Genomic DNA, 22,228 nt, shown 5'->3' with positions numbered 1-22,228 from the left:
ACACCAAATGCTCACATGGCAACTACATGGGTGAAACTAGACAGCAACTATGTACCAGACTGAACTCCCACAGAAAAAATATAAAGGACAGAGACATACATACTTCAGTAGCAGCACATTTTTTTTTTTTAACAGAACAACCACTCCCTCCCTTTCAGACCTCACTATCCTTAGGCTCAAGGGGAATCTAACAAACATCTTTACATTGTGAGCTTGGGAACAAATATTCATAAGCTGGATGGACAGTAGGAAACAAGGACTGAACACCAATATTGATTTTATGACGCACTAAGATACCTGATTCCTGAAATTCTTCCTACACATTATAGGTGATGATGAACCTCTCTTTAATAGATCTTGATCTCCTAGTAACCAAGCTTCTTTTCTTCTGCTAATTGTTTCTCTGCTGCCCCTGGAAATTGCTCTCCTCCAATATCACAGCTCTACCCAGAGTTCTTCAATTTCTATACTTACTTTCCTCAGAAGACATGATGAAGAATGCCTTGCATTTGAAGGCTTATCTAACTTTATCCCAACCATGCAGTTGGTTCAATAAAAGGTATCACTGAAAAAATATCCTTGCATCCTTGACACTGTGGCCTCACGGGGAATTATTAACCAAACTGGAAAGGACAGGGATCAATAATACAATGATGAGACAGATGAAGAGATTTCTCAAAGGGAGATTATAATGGGTTATGCTGAACCATGAGTTTGATCAGATGAGAGAGCAGTTACCAGCAGTGTTCTTCAGGGATCAGTCTTCGGGAACTATCATGTTAAACATTTCTGTTAGCAACCTGGACATTAATGTAAGGGGTACGGCCAACTTGAAAAGAACTATATATTAGGAGGCTTATGTAAATTTTGTGAAGTATCTGAAGTTATCTGAAGTGCAAAGTCATGCTCTTAGAGAACAACAACAAGGACTGGCTAAAAAATGGACTCAATAGTCTAGGAGGTCCCTTCCTGGCCTATGTTCCTAGCTAATTCCGCTTCATTATAACATTTTCCTTATTTGTCAGATAAATGTCCCAGAAGAAATCCCTTGTGGCCTAAGCATGCTCCCACACTTGAAAGGCTTGTGTATGCACATTGTACAATTCTACCATTTCTTCACAGAAAACTTGATGGCCCACTCTTTTTCATCAGACTATTGACTAAATATATTGCACTTCAACTCTGAAGATTTCATAGACATTAGAGCTGGAAGGGACCTCAGAAGAATTAGTTATAGCCTGAAATACCCACTCCCACAAGTTTTAACAGTTATTTTATACTATGCATCCAGCGTATTCAAGGAAAAGACATACTTCCTTACTGCCACACCCTCACTGAACAATCCAGAATATAGTTTAAGGATAAAGTAAACCTATTTAAGAAAAGGATTTGAGCCAGGTACCGAGTAAGACTACTCCTAAGGTTTCCCAGATGAACAACAAATGAATTCAAGTTGAAAAATTCCCTTCACAAAGGTCCAAGTATTTTTTTCAACTTTTATGATTTATAGCTTGCATGCTACACTACCCCTTTGGCAAAAAAAATTTTTTATCCTTTCTTTCCCCAAAGATGGGAGATGGAAGAGGAGGAAGGAAGGGAAGGTGCACTTATCCCAAAGTCCTGAAAATGGGTATGTGGTACCCCTACGAAAATCAAGACAGCCTGAAAAGAGTCCTGGCTAAAGCAGAGCTGGTGTAGCAACAAAGGAATACGATATTTTGTTATAACATTTTATTAAGAGAATCTTATGGATTTTTTTGTCAAAAGCTTCAACAGATATCCATAAACTGATGGGCATCACTGATTTAGGAGGAGAAATTAAAGGCTTCCAATGTCAGTCAGAAAAGCCCATAAACAGAGGTATCTGGTTGAAGAGTGCTTGAGGGAAGTCATGGAAAAAATAAACAGTTGCAGGTCACAACATTTCCAAATCAGTGCTACAAAAGCCAGTCCATAAAATCATACAAGAATGATACATATGATAGTGCAGATAAAGTAACAGCAATATCTTGAGAACTAATATTTTTCTGGCACTTCAAAGATTTAGCAATAAACTAATAATAATCCCACAGCTACAAAAATCTGGTAAGTACAGTGTTACTAAATAGTCCATAATGTTATTAAATGTTTTAACATCTATTTCCCTTATTTTTATTTCTTCAGATAAGATGGTGCTGTTTTAAGCAGACAAAGGCAGTGATCATTAAAGCTACTTCCAATATGCCTAAATATTGCAACAAAATGATTTTATGGTCCTTGAAAATGGCAACCTACCACAATCATGTGTGCTGCCCTTTGTTATGGTTCATCTGTAATGAGACTGCACAAAATCCCAGATACAGTAAAATAAAACAAAAGTAGCCTTCACTTTTCTCAGTTTATATTGATAATTCAGTTTATGGGCATGTGTAGACAAAACGGAGGATCTAAATTGAAGCGGTGGGTTTTTAAAAACATTCCTTCAATTTAGGGCTGATTAAACCCCCGTGTCATACACACACCCACTTCCCTGCCTCTCTGGTGGCAGGAAGGGGAGGGTGAGCTGCTGGCGGGCGAAGCAGTCCCTTGGCTGTGGAGGGCATGGTACCTCCCTCTACAGCAGTGACAGCCCTCCTACAGGCAGCCCCCAGCTTGGGCGGTCCTGGGGGACACTGAGGCATGGACAGAAGCACTCGGTCCCCAAACAGCTTAGACAGGCAGACAGGCTTAGGCTCACCACTACTTTTTGGCGGAGTCTGCCTTCCCAGGCTGCCTGCAGGGTGTCTGCATAGCCATGTTGTTGCACGGAGCCCAGTGCTTTGCTCCATGGCTGTAAGGGCATGGAGTTTTAGTTTGCTGTGCCCCAAACCATTTAAGGTGCATTACACCGCCAAATTTCCTACAGTGAATGGAATTAATGCGCAATATGCTGCCGAGGCATGGAAACACTGACACCACTGAAGCAGTGCAAAAGCTTTAAAGTGCCGTGTACACATGACCCTCGTTTCATATACACCCGCCCTATGTATCTGAAAGATTTTGCACAATTTTGCATTTGTATTTAATATGTGTTACCACCCTCCAATGCACCATAGGAAAGCATATACTTAAATCAAGCAGTAGGTTTCAATAAAAGATTACCAAAGCAAAAGTCACCTTGCACATTTTTGCATTTATTATTACACAGAAAACAAAAAGTTAGCCTAAATACAAGTAATGCCTTAGCTCTACTCCTGTAATAGGTGCCAAGATTTTATGGATCATATTTTGCAAATAGTATAACAACTTTCCCCCCAAATGTTAAATTTAAATATGGGGCAAATACTAGTACTATACAAGTATGGGATTAAAATTCTCTTATTTTTATGTAGCTGCCAGGACTGTGTACATTAAAAATGTTTAAGGGAAATCAGTAATATACTTCCACTTGGACAGGAGCAGTTTTTCTTCTACTGAGTATTTGCTGGCTGTAAAAGAATTTGCTGCTATGTAAATAATTTAGCAAAACATGCCTCTTTATGTCACTGAAGGTATATGGTTTCAACTGAGTAAAAGGGTGATGGACAATTAAAACTGAATGGTGTTACCAAATATAAGTTGCAAGTGTGCTAACTATCGAGATATACCAACTACTGTTCAGCATACAATTAAACCAGGCCAATGACTAAACCCCTGTAAGCTAATTAACAAAGCTGTACAGCAAATCTTACTACTGTAATAATTTCTCTGCTCAGAGCAGCAGGCTGTGGAATATAACCAGCATGACCAAGGATTGTTTTAAAACCAATTACAAACGTACTGCTAGATATTAGAGACCACAGTTAGCTTTTAAAGAAAGCAAACTGCTGACCAAGCAGCAAAAGATAATGGCTTTAAATAAACTAATATTTGATCATATTCTTTTAAAGGCAAACATTCTATTCTGTACCTGGCTGATATGTACAGCAGAAACCTGGGCAGAACACACAGATGAGTGACTCGGAGAGTTTGGTAAAGATTTGCAGGGTCCTATTGAAAGCTGTTGTTTCTTCCTTGTTGCTACAATCTTCTGGGCAACTGAAAAATAAGAGATATGCATGTAAATGAAGACGTACAGACTTCAAACTATCACAGTTCTAAAGTGTACAGAACATAGACAAGACATAGGAAAGTCTCAGCTACCAAAACTTGACTCCTGAATTTTAAGTTTTAGTTCACAAAAATCTAAGTTGGTTGATATGGTAATTTTGCTTTTCTGTGGTGCGCTCATCACTGTATTTATATATATTCATTTGGATTTACTTTAGCCGATGGTCATTTAAAAGACATCCTCCCACAAGTAACACGTTTACATTAGACCCATTACTGACAATATTGAGTACTTCAACAGTGCCTGTACCAATAAAAACATCAGTGTAAAAATGGTGCTTTGAGCTAGGAAAAGGAGGTGACCCATGGGTGCAATACTACTCAATGGCCATGGATTATTTTTTCATGCAACTCGAAAGAGAGAATTCTGGAGAAATGTTGAAAAATTATGAAAACTCAAATGCAAAAGATGCTTATTCCATAAACATTGTCTTGTATGCCATATACTCAGGACCTATTTTTTTGCTAGTTTAAAATGGGACTGTTGCATGAGAAAGTTTGTCTTGTCAGTACTCTAACCTTTTCTTGTTCTGTACAGGGAATATTTTGTTTGAAGCTGGAAAGTGAAGAATAAATGCTTATATTATATAGCTTTCAATACATCTGGGGTTTTGTTATGATCAGGGATCCAGGTTTTCTCTTTGCAGAGTGCTGCAGGTGCAGGCACAACCTGGATCCAGTCACCTGGTGGGCTGAATCCGGCCTGTAGCCTGTAGTTTGTCCACCCCTGCTTTAAGGTCAGATACAGACATTACACTTTAATCAGTATAAGTAATCAGAAACTGGTCTATACCTGTAATAGAACAGGAGTATGACACATGTAGACTGGTTTAAGAATGGTGGAGCTTGGTCTAATATTTGCACCCCTGCCCCTCCCACCAAAGGACAAAAGTGTGTTCTGTTCACTACCAATCTAAACTATGCCACTTACAGAAAACTGTGCAAGTTAGATTGATTCTGCCTTGGGCTTTTTGAATGTCTGTTCCTAGCCCAAGAGAACTAGGGAGCAGAAAAAGAGCAGTCCTAAGGAGGACAGAGTGGAGTCCAAGGAAAGACAGAGGGAATGGCAGTGGCACAATACAGAATGTGAACTGCCATTTGGGACTTTGGCACTCTGACCCTACCCCTCCTACTGCCCCTGAAGAAAACACCCCGTCTTTCCAGGAGCTGAACAAATGAGGGGTTCTTGGAGGCAGGGATCCTACGTATGGCTGGAAGCTAGGGACTGAGAAAAGCTAGGTTCTCGAAGTCAAAGGCTTGCCTTTCATGAAACCATGCCAGGGCTGACTTCCAGGGGTACTCTCAGAAGAGGGGGACCAGCTAAGGCTGTTTCCTTGGGGGATCCTGAGGTAGAGATTTCCCCCAAAAGAGACATGATCCATGACAGTTGTGAAAAAAGGTAAATATATAGCTTGTACAGCACAGCAAGGAAAGAATGGCATGAGGTTCATCTCAAATGAAGTGAACACCATTTAAAAATGATTCTTTTTTGCTTCCGTTAGAGACTTAGTAAATAACTGGAAACCTCTTTATGCCTCTAGTATAAGAAAATCCAGTACACGATCGGAGGAAGCCATGCTTGTGGGTCTCAAAACTTTCTGCCTCAAATCATAGCAATGCTGAACTCTACCCCTCCTCTACAAGCTGCAATGGTTAAGTATTTTTGTGACAATTCTATTCACAGCTTATATAACAAGGGGATGCAAGCATCTATTTTATTTATATTTAATATTTTGGCTCCCTTTATTTTTTACCCATCTGCTTCGCTTCTCTTAGCATTAATCCAAAAAAAGTAAAAAGACCAACTGCAGTGCCCTAATTTACAAAGATGCTGAATATGGGCATTTCCTATACAAGTATAGATAAGCAAAGTATATAGATATCGCTCACTTGCAAAAAATGAGGATTCTTAACCCATCGCAGTTAAGCCACTACCAGTGGCTAGAAACCAAAATTTAGAACACCACCTCCTTCTCTCCCTCTAACACACACAGAGATGCACTTTTTCCATAGGGAATTAGCATAAACTAGTGGACAGGCTTAGTAAGAGGGAATGTTTTTTCATGAGGTCAGACAAGTATGTATTTACTTTCATGGAATATGATATTTCTTTCAGTGTTAAATATCCATAACTTAACTTTGCAGAAATAACACTGTACTATAATAATGTCTTCTGTTGGATGGTTTCCTTACACGTAGCAGTTTATTTGTAATCCTTTTCTAAGGGCATTTCAAAAGCACTCATTCAAGTGCTGTCCCATAATAGAAAGCTAAATTATCCTTCATTAAGAATATCACTATAACAGGGTCCTTGCTCCATGGGTGGCTGTACTGTCCCTAGAGTACCCTCTTAGCCCCCAGCCTCACTGCTCTCAGGCAAAACTCCCCTTTTCTCACCTGCCATGCCTTGTTGGTAATTCATTTTCAGAAAATGGGAAGCTGCCCCAGGGCTTCCCAAGCTTGACTTTGCCTTAAGGGCTAATTGCATGGCTCCATGCATCCCTAGATCATGCCTCAAGCCTCACAGGTATCATCACTCACAACTGTTAATTTCAATTGACCTGCTTTTCCCAAGCACTTTGCCTCTCTCTCAGCTACTCCCAAGTGTAGCCTTCCTACCTGGAGTCACATACTCTGTCCCTCTCAGGCTTTGGGCACCCAGCCCCTACCTGAGCACCTTGTGGGTTCTCAGACCCTCTGGTCCCGCTCGTAGCCCTTCTCTGGGCTCTCAAACCCTCTAGTCCCTTCCCCAAACCTCCAGACTGCCACAGGCTGTACTCTCCACACTAGCATTCAGGAGCTACAGCCATCTGGCCTAGGCAATGTTTCCGCAGTGGCCTCCAGGGCCCTACTTCCTACCCAGCTCAGGGCCTGGGCAATTATTTCAGCTGGAGGGCTATTTAACGAGGTTTGGTGAGCCGTTGAAGGCTGCAATGGTAGCCCCACCCCCAATCACCATCTTGGAACCAGAATTCCTGCCTCTAACCCCCGACCTTTCCCACCTCCTCTTGCCCCACAAGTACTCCTTTTTTTTTTTTTTTTTTGGGGGGGGGGGGCATCCTGGAACTGTAAAAAAAACAAATCATGTACTAAGAAAATTAACCATCTACTATAACATTTTTTTTTTTGAAAATTGTCCTGATTTATGTGTGTTTTCATAATGTATACAAGGGCAATTGCATAACAGCTCAAAATACAGTCTTACACATACTGTGTATGGTGGGGGGTAAGAGGACATATGTGTGCATGGTTGGGGAGTGTGTGTGTGTATGTATGTGGTGGGGTGCGTGTGGGGTGTGGATATGGTGGGAGGGGTCTTCAGGGGAAGAGTGGGGAGCATAGGGGTGGCTCCAGGGAGTGTGGAGGTAGGGGTGTGTGGGAGGGTGTGGGTATGTGTATGGGTATAGTGGGGGTGGGGTGCATGGGAGGGTATGTGTGCATGTGTGTGGGCCCAGGCTTTGGATTTCCCAGAGTGTGACAGTCCTCAAGCCACATGTGGTGGCAGCGAGTGGGGCTAGCCCTGTCCGGCCCTACAATACTCCCACCCAAGTCCCTGACTTCACATGGTGGCAGTGAGCAGGATGAGCCTGGCCTGGCCCAAGTGTGCATTTCCACACTCCCATCTGAGTCCCATGCTGTGGTGGCAGCATGGAGGTGCTGGCTTTTAGAGGGGTGGGTTAGGACCCATAATAATTCTTTCAGCTTATGCAGACCCCCCCCCGGGCCAGACGGAATCACCTGGCAAGCTAGATCCAGCTCCTGGGCCGTATTTTGCCTCATCCTGGTTTATAACCTTTCTAAGCTCAGCCACCTTTTGGGTCATGTGGCTTCTGAATGCCCCCAGCCACATCTGCCACCTGCTAGCTCTTAGCTTCCAGGCTCCTACCACAATCATGCATCCAGCTCAAATACATATGGTGTTTACCTGCCTCCAACCTCTAATGAAGGTAGTCATTTCTACTACTACGAGATTTAGGAACCTGAGATAAAGGACTGACATGGACAAACACTAACCACAAATCTCTAACACAGCGATCCTTCTTACCAGCGTCACAAACCAATAATTTTTTAGGCAAGAAATGTCAAGTTAATTCTGAAAGCTGACAAATAACAGTTAACTGTAGTCTTCCTTTACTGTGCTCTGGAACACTAGAATGGCTGGAAATTTGAGAGATTTGTTCCAGAGACTGACATTTTTTTCTGTAACATTTAAAAGAACAAGATCTGTTACACTGAGTCCAGTAACATTAAAATTAGCTTGAATATAGATCCAGCCAGTAATAATTTTATAATTAAAAACTCCAGTTTCAAAACTCAGCGTCTTCCTCTGTAACTCTGAAGAGGGCCAATACAGCATTTTAATTAATAATTTCACAGTAAAATAATGTGTCACAAGCTAAATAGCTTGATTATGCCAAGTTCACATAAAGTTAGTTATTACTAACATTTACTGTAACAGCTAATCAAACATACTATTTAGAAAAAACTGCATGAGTTGGCCGTCATACAACTATCTAACTCACAAGAGCTGACAGGTGCTTATGGTATGCAGGCATAACAAACCAAGGGAAAAAAACTCCACAAGACAGTGCTAGGCAGCAGGAGGTGGGAAATGGGGAACAATGCTGAGCAACAACAAAAGGGTAACAAAGACACTAGGAGAGAAGAAAACAGTTGAAGCAGAAAAACAGACAAGGAGTTTTATTCATTGAGAGCTCAAGTTGTTATTATGTGCACCATGAACTGTTAGCTAGAAAGTGTACATGTTTTAAAATATGGAAATCAACCATTAAGGAGAAAAGTATACATTTTAAAGTAAATTCAACCCTCACTTCAGGGACCTAAGTATATGTATAGCCCACATACATGCAAGTGTATTCTAAACAAGGATACACACATCAGTACTTTCTTGTGATGGCTTTACAAACCAGTAAGTGAAAATGAAAATATACTACATCCAAAAACATGCAGATTCCTTTTTCTCCTCCATTATTCAATAGATTTACCTCAAAATCTGCAACTCCGTGAGTATTAACAAAACAGTGGGTTTTCCCATCCCTACATTAGAGACAATATTTTTCTACCTCATAACTGAACAATGAGTTAGGAAAATATATTATATCTGGACTACACAGGAAGATGGGGATGGGATTGTGTTGTTGTCCCTTCACCAGAGTGAGTATTAATTAAGACAGGAAAGTGTTGGACTTTGGTTTGTCCTGGTCCATATGGAAGGGAAACAAAAGGAGGGGAAATGGAGTATTGGCTGCAGGTGGCACAGCATTTGAGATGGCTTTAAAGTTTTCATGATCCACCCATGGTAATGAATCCTTAGCACCTACCAATTATATATAATGCCAAATGGAGAATATAAGTAACATAACTGACCTATGGACCAATATAAAACAGGAATACAGGAGCAGAGGTAAGGGTTGTTATAACAAGCCACATAATATTACAAGTTCCCATTTAGGCAAAACCTCAAACTGTGGAACATACAACTGTGGAATGTTTGCCTTTCCTCACTTAATTAAATTCATTTCTGTATTTAGGATTCTGATTTTACTTTAAATTCTCTGTTACACATGGATACAACAAACTCAGTCTAAGGGTTGCTTGTTTGTTCAAAAATTCTTTTTCAAATACTATACCCATTTTGCACATTTCTGAAGGCTCACCATATGCTAAGGCAAACAGGAAGCTTCTTGTATGAACATGGCCATTACACTGCAGGAGTTCTAGAAAAGAACTGACAAATGAATTTGCAGTTGTTAGTTCTGCCAACATCAGTAGGTATCATTTAAGGAAAATTACTACAACCACTGTTGGTCTAAGAAATAAAACAGAAACTTGCAGTAATTAAATTTAAGATTATTCAGGCTGTCTTGATCAGATAGGATAAAAAGTTATTTATGCAAATGAGATTATTTTTCTAGAATACATCATAACAGACAGATATTGTTTAGCTGTATTTGCATACTATTTCTTTTCAAATGAATGTAATTTTAATGAGGAACTGGTTTGCAGCTTATGTTTTTCATATAAATGAATGATGGCATAACCGTGATTTAGTGAGAATACATGATATAAAAAATGGCTCATATATATGAAGCAGCAGCTTCATTAGTTACATCCCACCTCCAATAGGCCTCTTATCATCCTGAAAGGATGTTATCAATTAATTTATCTTCCCCTAGCATATTGATCATAACCTTCATCAGCTAATCATGCTTAAATTACAGAGGAATATCGTAACACTCTGTCATTCCAGAACCATTGGTTTATTGATCTAGGGTCCTAGAAGCCATATATTAAAATATTTTTAAAATCATTATGGGAAGGTAAGTGAGCAAAGCTAAGGTCAGACTTTAACATTTGCAAAGGATTTGTCTTCATCACACATGATAAAGGCTTAAATTAAGACCAAAACTGAATTGAAAGTCACACAGATAAATGAAAGCCACCTTTCTGGAAAAATTTCTTCACTTAACACATTAATAGCAATGGCAAATATTTGCTTTATCCTTTAACTTTGCACTTGTATCTAATCAGTACCATGAACTTTCACTCCCACATAACAAGTTTTGCCTTGTACTTTTTTTTCCCAAGCTAACAGTGAAGAAAATGACAACCCCTCCCAACAAACAAAACAAACCAATAAACAAACTGCTCAACTCATTTAAAATTATCATAAAGAAATATTTTATTCTGGATGTTTATACACTGCTAACTATGAACCAGTAACCATTTGCTGATAGTAATGTTATATAATATCATACCTATTTTCCTTTCAATGATCAATAAAGCCCATACACTGAAGTACTTTTACATTTAAGAACTGAAGACTGATGCCACTAGGGCAGAGTGGAAAAAAAGTGGTTACAGAACTATTTTTCTAGTTCTTCTTATGTGCTCGTGCACATATCCACAATCTTTCACTTACATAGCAGCTAGACACAAAGGAATCAGTTTTCTTCTTAGAAAGCTAGATGTTTTAAGTTAAAAAGAATACACAAGACTCAGAAAGCCGGGAGGGGGGGGGACGGGGGGGACCTTTTCTGGACTTTCAAAGTTTTAAAAGTCCTCGCCTTCCTGAACATTTATTACAGACTTCCTAATATAAGTTAGTTTTTCTGAAGTGTGTTCTTATATTTGCTTTCCTTTATCTGCTCTGAATCGGTGTCAGAACATGGAGCTGGGATTTAAAATGTTCTGCTGTGACCTGTATTTAACAGTTTCTCTGAAGAAAGTTTCTTTGCAAAAAATAAGAAAGTTTTATTTCATAAGCACCATTTAAAACATAAGTTCTAATACACAAGAGGAAGTTGTGCAAGAGGGAAGTTTCTCTTACCTTATTTCAAAGCTGTCTGACTGGATAATATCCATGTTTGCTTCACACTGATATTTCCATATCAACATCTTTAAACTTATTTCTTAGGTGGGGACTACACTCTGGCTGCATCTACAGGTACAATTACCCCAATGTAATAAACTTCAATGCAGTTTGCACCAGTCAGCTGCTCCCAGGAGCAGAATTTACATGTGCATCCAGGATCATAGCAATTCAAGCCAGAACAGAGCAGCCCCTCCAGGCTAGGAGGGAGCCTGGGAGGAGGGGAAGGGTAGGGTCAGCCCCGGGTTCCAAATGGCAGCATCAGGTGGTGGAGGGGCTGGCTGGGGTACCAGGGTACTACAGTGCAGGGCTAGGCAGCAGGCAGCCATCACACTTTAGCAGCCTTGTGCCAGCCCCAGCCCCGGTCACCTTTTACATGTGTACTGTGGCAGCGTAAACTACTCCACCATAGGATAGTACTTACCCCAGACACTACTATCCTATGTCAGAATTAATTAATTTATTGTGCCTTAACATGGGCACACATGTAGACAGTGACGCTTTACTGAGGAGCTAATTAGTCAACTCCACAATAAAGCACATGTGTAGATGCACCTTCTGTGTAGCAGCACCCATGGCCTAAAAACACTGCTTGGGTTGCTTCACTTCTGAACGCTACGTCCCAATTCAGGCAACTCATAAAACTTTTGCCCTGGTTAAAGGTCCAAAGCTTCTAAAGGTTTAAAATCCAGATAAAGATTAAATAAACAAATTTAAAAACAACAAAACTCATTTCTAGCAACACTACACTTTACATGCAGCCAAAAAAAAAGGCTGAGATCTCAAAGTAGTTAGAGTATTTACTCAAACTTCGAAGTATATATAACTGCAAAGCAAACTGACCGTTTAGAAAAACAGTTTTTCTTTCACAAGTTCGCAACTATATATTTTTAACATAGACTAATTTAGTATTAGTATTTGCCAAAGGCAGAAAAAATGTGCCCCTTACTGAAATCCCTTCTGAACTGGCTGTCTCTCCTAATTTCCTCCTATATTCTACTAGACCAACCCAAAGCCTCTGCAGCCTTTTAAATGAGAAATTACACCACATAAACACTCAAGAAACCACTTTTATTAATGTGTGTGTGCATGCACACACACATATTTTTATAATGTGTGTACACATCTATATATAATATATATTGTGTGCGTGCAAAGCACTGGATACTCATCAGCTTCTATTGACCCACAAGAACAGATGATCTAACTCTGAAAATTTGGCTTCTATTCTGGTGATGAGTACATGCAAAATTTCTCTGACTACTCTTTTCCCTCATTCTAAATTACAAGCACCTTGAATATTTTTAATAGCAATAGTACATCAAGCATTTACCTCTATGATTATATGCTTCTCATATAGTGAGCCAGAGCACATATAGTTTATGCTTTGATTTTCTGTGATAACTTTTTTCCTCATATTAAATGCTAAAAAAAAATCACTGTTCACTTTGTTTCAATATGACATACAAAATTCATCCCATGAAAAGTTGAAAATGACTAACTACTAATAATTAGTCACTCATGGATAATTAGTCATCACCACCAACCCCCTTACAGTGACAAACTAACCAGATTTCATTGTATTTAATTTCAATTTTCTTGAGTGATCATGCTTCACTGAGGAGAAGCTGCATGTCAATATTGGAAAAAAATAAAGTGGAACACATATTTTCACGTTCACACCCACCAACTACCTATTGAGTATGAAGCTCAGACAAAAGGACCCAGTGATTTAACTGAATTTTGACTTGGACCATATTTTAATTTTAGGAATAAAAGAGAATTTTTGATAGTTGTGGATAATTAAAAACTAAAATTTAGAGAAATGTATCAATCTCTAAAACTTTACAGCATCACTATCATCTGCTGTCATACATATTTTATACTCTCTCCTAAACATGCCTGGGATGCACAATCTGAGCAAGGAATGTGTGTGAATAATATCTTCTAAAAGGTGAAATTGTGTAAATTTCTAACCTACATAAGAATGCACTCCATTCATTTAAAGGCTTAACTTAAAACTGGAGTGTCTTAATAATTTGAAATACTTGATCAATTAAGGGAAAATTATGAATTTGTATGATAATTAGTATGTAATGTCCATAAAACAGCTAAGCATTTTTGAAGAAAGAGGTTACTTGAGTTTCAAAAGCAAAATAAAGCACCACTGCTCTACTCCAGGATGTAGATGTAAGAAAAGAAGGTTAGCTGAGTACCAGAGATCTGAATTAAAGTTAAAGAGGTATATCAGGTCACCACCTCTCGCCAAAAACAAGAACTATGCCTCCATAATGAACAAGTCCTTACTGTGCTCAATTTCTGAGCTAATCAAGATTAGAAATAGTGTGTTGCCAGAGTAACAGGACTGACGGAGCTGTCTTTAATGTTTCAAAAAGCTGTTCGTGTGTTAGCTTCTCGTGAAGTTTTAAACTTCTTAGACCTAGATCCATCTCTCAAGATAATCAGAACAGCTTCATTCAAAACAGTAATCTAGCTCCACCTTTTTAGTCTCAAAGGCTAGGGACAGATATTTAAAGTCTGAGCCTGAATTGATACAATCTTTGCAGGTTAGTTTAACCTGGCTAGGCTAAATCACTTTCTACCTGCACAGACATCCCAGAAATGCAGGCACATGCCTGCAGTGGCTCAGGCTAGAAGCTCGGGGGAGCGCTAGAGCAGCCCTCCCTTCCTTCCACATTACTGAGCTGGTGGGGGGAGGGGGGTAGTGGCCAGACCCTGGCAAGATATTCTGATTAGCCCAGCAGGGAATTGATAACAGTGGTTATCACCCCTAACACAGTGTTTATCAACCCATTAAGAAAACAGGAGAGACACATTACCAGGAAGAGGGACATTGATTCTGCCTGTTGATTCAGCACAAACCATAATCAGTATGCCATCTGCTAGCTAATGCGAGACACAAGGCAGATAGGAGCAGGGAATTCCTGTTTAGCGGGGAGTGATGAAGGGGTGAGGGGGAGCAGCCCACAGACTCTGCAGCTGCAGCCAGGGAGAAGAGGGGAGGGGTCATCCCTGCTGTGGAGCAGAGAGCCCCAGAGAGCATGCCAGGATGCTGGGGGAGTCTGATTTAATTTAAATCAGCAAGGGGTCTGGGACAAACATTGCATAATCCTGTTTCACCCAAATCAGTTAAGTCCGATACTACATTCATACAGGGTTATCGCAAACTGGTTTCATCCATTTTCAAAGTGGTTTATGTGCACTGAACATCTGTTCTGTTACAGGTTTAAACCAGTTTCTGATCATTTAAACCAGCTTATATGTAAGGTCTGTCCCCAGCCAAGAGTACAAAGATAAATCTGAACTGCACAAAACACTAGTGAAATGAAGTCTTGTCTAGTTTGGAATGATCAAATTTCTACCTATACCCAAAACCTGTAAAAAAAAAAAAAACACCTAGATCCTGGGTAATCATTTATGTGAAAACAACATAGCTATTTAACCCAAAATGCAATTATTAAATTTTCCATAGCACATTCTACACATCAATTTTAAAATAACAGGAAAAAAACACACTGACATGTAAAGTCCCTTGGCCAATCCAACACCATTCTTTTTTTTTAAGGATACAAGTTTTACATATTTATGGGACTTGAGAACCAACAAGAGGAATTTCAATTCTGTTAATTTTGCTAAGAATGGTTTTAGAAATGCACACTAGGTTAGTAATCAAGGTCACTTGCTTATCTTAACAGTCAATACTTGGATTTATAAGCACTGAGCTCAATTCAATCCCTAATGGTTTGCATGACAGAACAGCAAAAAAGTTTTTCTACTGCATACTATCTCCAGGTACTTGTCAGGAAGGAATAGCAGTCAGAAGCCATCCTTTTAAATTGCTAGTAACACTACCAACATCTTAAAAATCAGGCAGATCATTTCCTAAATTATGTCTAATACAACGTCTATGCACATAGTCAGTTTCAATAAACTTAATGCCAAGAATTTAAAAATGAGAAAAAAAAACTGCCTTGCAGAAGCCCCAAAGCTCCTGCTGACATAAGTGGCCAATTATCTAAAAGTCGATTAAGTTCTTTCTCAGTTCCATGACAAACTCCAGTTCTGTGCTCAAACTTGCAAGAGTGAACACCGTTTATAAGAACTGCTGATTTCGATGCTTTGATAATAGAAGATCACCACCTAGAAAACAAGGCGCAATGCTGTCATCTGCCCTCATTGCAGGTGGCATGATGTGAGATCCTTGCAGCTAACTGAACACCACATGCATTGTGTTGGGTCTATGCAAAGGAAAAAGTTACAGAGTATCCAGCTATTAGAAAGGCTTGGTGGTAATTTTAAGAGAGAAATTTAAGATTATCCTGATAGTTACAAGAGGTCTGATCCTCAATTTTTATGGCAACAGTTCTAAAGCAGGCCTGGTTTAGTTTCAGACGAGACTTTTAGCATCCCAGATACAAATGAAAATGCTTGTTTAGTGCTTAGATTTGCAAGCTGGGCAATGAGTCTGAGAAACTTCAGAAAATTTGTTTCCCTTTCCTTTTCTTATGTCTTCAACTGATGACCTTCCTGAACACCTCTCTTCAGCCTAAATCAATTCAAAGTTCTCAGTTTGGTACAGCCACAGGTTTATTTCCCACCCATTATACATAGATATTCTTTAAAATATTTCAGGATATTCCAAGTAGAACCACAGAAAAACCTTTCCAAATGGCTTAATTTGAAATATTTCAAACAGCAATTTCATTCATAAATTATTCCACAATTCCAATTTTCAGCCTTATTTCAATTACCAACAATACTAATATTTTACAAATCACTAAAACTAGTGCCCTTGCCCTGACTGAAAGCAATACATTTTTGGTGATGGAAGAAAAAAAGCTATGAAATAGAAAACAGTATCCAAGTAATGGACTGATGCAGAAATTTTCAACCTTTTTTTGGTGTACCCCCAGCAGGTCAGTCGAGAAGCAGGGAGTCCCCTGACCGGTCAACGATTAGGGGGTGGTGGGGCTGCATGCAGTGGTGAAACCAGAAGCACCGGCAGCAAAACCGGAAGCACCACCACTTCTCTGTGCCACTGTCGGATACCACTTGGGGCCTTCTCAAGTATGCCCAGGGGTATATGTGCCCCCGGATGACAACCCCTGGACTAAAGGGAAGGTCACAAATTATACCAGTGAGTTAACTTATATTATGAATTAACCCCTATAGAAGCTCCTATATCGAAATTATTCAACTGAGCTACATAAAAGGGGGAAACCATGCATGGAAATTAAGTAGCCAGAATTAGAAAAACAGCAGCAAAATTATGATCTAGTAGATTTAGAAAAATGATACATAGGTACATTCTTACATCATAATTGCCTTTCTTCATCATGCCAACAGGCCCTGCTGATGACTATTTGTTAACTTCCTCTCCTGAGTGGCCATTACATACAATATCCTGCTAGAACTGGGGATATATGGCTGGTTAACATCTTTATTGCAACTGTATTTTAGTTCAATATTCCATATTTACAATAAATAAATGTTCAATAAAAAATAAATTTATTCTGCAATTACACATTATGAGCACAGCAGTAATAACTATAAGAATTGGCACTAAAACTAAAATGTTTGTGAAAAGGGAACATTAACATAAACATCCCCTCCTAAAATTGCTCTGCATGCCATTTCAAATGCAAGTCAATTCTGAGGCCAAACTGCTTTCATGCTATGCTTTTAAACAAGACCATGCTCCTGTTTCAAGCATGTGTGGCATCCAGGCACAAGCTGTTATATAGAATGTAAAATCAATTTAAATTAAATTATATGCAAGTAAGCCATCCAGTGTTGCATTCTAGAAATTGGGAGTGGATATAAAGAAGAAAAAGTAACTCAAAATTATTTCAAAGGAAAAGAAACTCTAAAAGTACCTTGGGTTACTGAATTGGATGGGGAGAAAAAAAAGTTTTGTGATGAAGGCTATTTTTGACATTTGCAACCAGTAAATAATGTAAACATATCACAATAATTAGTTAAAGGGAATTTCACTCAGGCTTTCTGTTGTATTTATGGTGAAAACTATCATTTCAGGTCAAAAGAGAACATTTTTTTCTTAGGAGCTACGTGTAGCTGGTGAACTTTATGGGTAAGTAACCAAGGCATCAAGGTTAGCAAAGTAACCAAAATATCTACATGCCATTTATTACAGATATGTAGATAGGGAAAATTTTCTGTAGGTGAAATCTTTTATTGGACCGACTTCATGGTTAGGATAGATTTTTAGATCAACTATGCAGCTTGCCCAATAAAAGATATTACAAAAACTCACACCTCTCACATATTTCTTAGACCATCACAACTACAATATCATTTCAGCACTACCAAAACATAGAGATATGTAGATAATCACTTTAAGGTGTCAAACAAAATCATTCTAGGCTAGAAGATGAAAGCCTAATACAGGCTTTTTTATTTGGCTACATTATAGTTATTCACTGAATTTAGATGACTCTATTAAACAACATTCACCCCTGAATATAGGCTACCCATACAAGGTACAAAGACTCATGTTTTGTGTTTAGAGTTTCCCTTCCTCACTCCTCTGCAGCACTTATCCAAAGGCAAGCAAAGAAAGGGCATAACTACCAATCTACATGATTCGTCCACATGGCAACACATCAAGAAACATTTTTCTTGGTCAATGTAAGGATAAAAGTTAAAACATCCATTATGATTTATTCATACAAAGGGATGTCCAATCTTGTAGAAAACAAAGGCCATTGTGCCTCTACTATGACACAATGTATGGGAACCAAGGCCACCTTGAGTCAGGGGTTCCCAGGTCCCATGATGAGCCATGCTGATCTGGCCCCTGGAGACCATGGTGGCAGCAGCATCCAGAGTAGTGGAAAGAATACTGCCCAAAAAGGAGCCTGTGAGCTGCAAATTTACCTGGCCAGAGCTCCAAGTACCCTGTGGCCCACAAACTGGACAGAATCATAGAATCACAGTAGGGTCAGAAGGGACCTTGTAGATCTTTAAGTCCGACCCCCTGCTTGGGCACGAGAAAAACTGGGCTCAAATGACTCCAGCCACATAGGCATCAAGCCTCTTCTTAAAGACCCCCAGGGTAGAAGCCAGCACCACTTCCCTTGGAAGTTGGTTCCAGATCCTAGCTACCCTGTGAAGTAGTTCTTACGGATGTCTAATCTAAACCTACTCTCCAACAACTTGTGGCGGTTATTCCTTGTTATGCCAGGGGGTGCTAGGGGAAACAAAGTCTCTCCCAAACCCTTCTGGTCCCCCCTAGTGAGTTTATAGACGGTCACCAGGTCCTCCCTCCTCCCTTTTTTAAAGATGGGGAGCACGTTGGCTATCTTCCAATCATCTGGCACCTGGCCTGAGCACCACGAGCGCTCATAAAGCCGTGCCAAGGGCCCTGCAATAACACCTACTAGCTCCCTTAACACCCTGGGGTGGAGAGCATCTGGACCCGCTGATTTGAACATGTCTAGCCCCTCCAGAAGCTCTCTAACCCAGTCCTCCCCAACCAGAGGTCTGGAGGTATTCCCCTCGAGTCCATCTTGCATCATGGTGGGGGAGTCCTGATCCCTGCCCAAGAAACCGGAGGTGAAGAATTGGTTAAAGAGGTCTGTTTTCTCCTCTGGCGCAACCACTAGATTGCCCAAAGGATCTTGCAGGGGCACATTTCCCAGTGCTTTCTTCATCCTCCCTATATATTTGAAAAAGGACTTTTATAACAAAAAGATAACACTTTGAGTTTGGACGCAAGTCCTAGCTCTATGTCTGCCTTAGCTTTCCTGACAGCCCCCCTACAGGCCCGAGTAGAGGACGTATACTCCTCTTTGGAGATAGCACCCCCCTTCCTCTGGTTGTACGCTGCCTTTTGGCAATCAGGCATTCACATACACCCTTGGTGAGCCAGGGGGGCTTACGGGCACTCCTGCCCCCCTTGCTTCTTGTTAGGATGGTCACCCCTTGGGACCTGAGTATCTTCTCCTTAAGGAACGACCACTCATCTTGGGCACTGAGTTCCCCTGCTCTCGAGAACCCCAGCGCCTCTCCCACTAATCTCTTCAACTCACTGAAGTTGGTCCTCTTGAAGTCTAGGGCTACCGCCTTGCTGCAGGCCCTTGACACCCTGTGCTGGACAGATCTTAGGCATTATTTATGCTGATCACATTAATTTCAATCTCTGTATAAATTTTGCTGGTTCTAAAGTGTCCAATAAATGAAAAAAAAAAACCCAAAATTTCTTCACCACCACAGAAGAAACTGGGAAAAATCTGTATATGGTTGCTAGGGGAACTGGTAGTATACATTCCTTTTCAGTTGTGTTGTCTGCAATCCCCCTGACACACTCAAGTAACCCTCAAATTGCTTTTTGGATCTCTTTTCAAAAGGTTGCTGTCCATAAGATGTGCCCACCAACACATGTCTCAGTAGTTTGATCTGCCCCTCTGAACTGCCTCCTCTCTATGCATCAATTCCATGCAGGAAGACTAAACATATTTGAGAGTTGGGTATTTCAGGGTTTTATTTTTGGCAAGCCAAAATCTAAATTTGTTGCAATTTCCCATTTTTCTAAAAACATAGTTCATACATCATTATTGAAATACTGGGTAGGTTGAATAATGTTGGGAAAGGCTTTTAAGATAGAACATACTAAGTTAGTACTGATTAAAATATATCTATTCTTTCTAAAATGAAGAACTCATTTCCTTGCATCATCCTACATGGGACAGAAATATCTGTGATTTCTTCATGTAGTCAACTTACAAATCTTTTATTAAATCTTACTTGCTTTTGTACACTTGGGTTCAGTATTAAAAAGTTTTATATGAAATACAGAATGTGTATTGTACATAAGCATACACAGTAGGCTGCCTCCTCTCACTGTACAACACCCATGTCTCCAAGATGAACATCTGCATGAAATCTAATCACTACCTAAGATGTCTACTGAAAACTTTCAAGTTTCTCCTGATATAACTGAGATTGAATTTTTAATCAGAGATGCAGTGCTTGTCTGTATTCTTTTTATCTCATTGTATTAAAACAAATTCATCTTCATTTATGTCACAGTTACCTCTTAGGGCTGTTAATTTGCTGGAAATGAAGCTATTGTTTAATTGCACCTATTAATTGGGAATTTAAATGCCGACTGTAATAAACAGTTACCTTCAGAATGGAACAATGTCAAGGCTGCTAACATTGATTTTGAAATGGAGAAAATTTTCAGGACAGTCAAATATATAAATATCAAACCAGAAGGTATTTTCTCACTTCTCATGAAAGGCAACCGAATGGTGATATTTTGTATATGCTACCTATTTGGTGTTTAATTGCGTAAGTTTTTCCCTGCTGTAGGAAAAAAAGACAGGTTGTTAAACTTTTCAAATATATGCACCATGACTTGATTGGATCATTTATACTGTGCTGTAACTGAAACCAAAACTATGAACTCTCGTCCATTACCAAAAAATGAGCCTGCTCGAGGTCAATATTACCCCAACCGTCATTATATAAAACTTAAAAAAGACTTGTCCTGTTCCAGGAACAACGCAAGTTATTTAAGGTAGGTACTGTACTTGCTATCACTTCAAACTATCTTCTACTGTGTCAGTTGTTCTCGTCTCCTGAGGCACTATGGTATTTTCATGCACTGACTTCTCTTCCCTGGTGTGGTTCAGACACTAATGGAAAATGAACAGTGTTTCCTGTTCTGTCTTCAATTACAGTTCATCTTTTTTTATGCCAGAGTGCATTTTATTGGGTGAAATTTACATGCAGGTGTAAAAATGGTGATGCCACTGCATAACAGAAAATGTAAAATAAATAGCATATTCTCCTCAGTGGATTTAGTGCACATGTAGAATCAAAGAGACTTCAAAAAGACATCTAAACCAACCCCTTGGCTCAAGGCAAGATCGTCTGTGTCTAAACCATCCAAGACAAATATTTGTCTAACCTGCACTTAGACATTTCCAATGACAAGTTCCATAGTTCTTCTAGATCATCTGTTCTGTACTTGACCACCATCATAGTTAAAAAGATCCTCCATCCAACCTAAATCTCCCTCACTGCAAATTTAAGCCCATTTTTGTAGGTGCAGAGAACAGCTGGTCACCATCCCTTTAACACCATTTACATGTTTGAAAATGAAATCCAACCTTTGTTGGATATAAAATATAATTTTTTGATATTTATATATTTAAAATTTTCAGGACAGTCAAATATATAAATATTCAACCTTTGTTTTCTCTTCTTCCACTTCTACCAACATTTCCTCATGCCATGTTTTATAATCCTCCAATCACTTTTGTTGTTCTCCTGTAGGCTATTCCCAATTTGTCCATATCATCCCAAAACTGTACACAAGTGAAGTCTTGCCAACCTATGGGATGCCAGCCATACCCTGGAGGACTGTCATGTGAGTGCAGAAAAATGCTAACAATCTTGAATAGGACACCTAGTAAGTAATGCATACCTCAACTCTAAGAGCTACTGTAACTGTTTCTAGTGATAAAGATCTTTGGATTATGTGCTTTGTATTCCAGGTATGATGGACTGCATTTGAAAACATTTAATTTAGTTCAGATCTACACTACTAACTTCAACAAGCTTGTATACATCTAAAAAGGATGAAAGGAAATGTAATTTGTGACCGACATACCTGCACTGGTGGACATGGCTAGAGTAGTAGCAGGTTTATGGACAAAACTGCTCACTTGCTAGTGT

General features: G+C 39.5%; 1 protein-coding gene across 6 annotated transcripts in view; it reads right to left on the bottom strand.

The window, feature by feature from the left end:
* AGAP1 (ArfGAP with GTPase domain, ankyrin repeat and PH domain 1) overlaps positions 1 to 22,228 on the bottom strand; it is a 561,813-nt gene that overhangs the window by 278,915 nt on the left and 260,670 nt on the right. For all 6 annotated transcript variants that reach the window (XM_090044999.1, XM_090045000.1, XM_090044994.1 and 3 more), the window contains exon 7: positions 3,908 to 4,035. In XM_090044999.1, coding sequence (XP_089901125.1) covers positions 3,908 to 4,035 — 128 coding nt within the window. The remainder of the gene's footprint in view (positions 1 to 3,907; positions 4,036 to 22,228) is intronic.

Source organism: Crocodylus siamensis, chromosome 4 (genome assembly GCF_052110815.1).
Source record: "Crocodylus siamensis isolate JL-2025a chromosome 4, ASM5211081v1, whole genome shotgun sequence".
Lineage (NCBI taxonomy): Eukaryota > Metazoa > Chordata > Crocodylia > Crocodylidae > Crocodylus > Crocodylus siamensis.
Note: the sequence above shows the minus strand (reverse complement) of the source record. Positions and strands in the feature narration are given on the sequence as shown.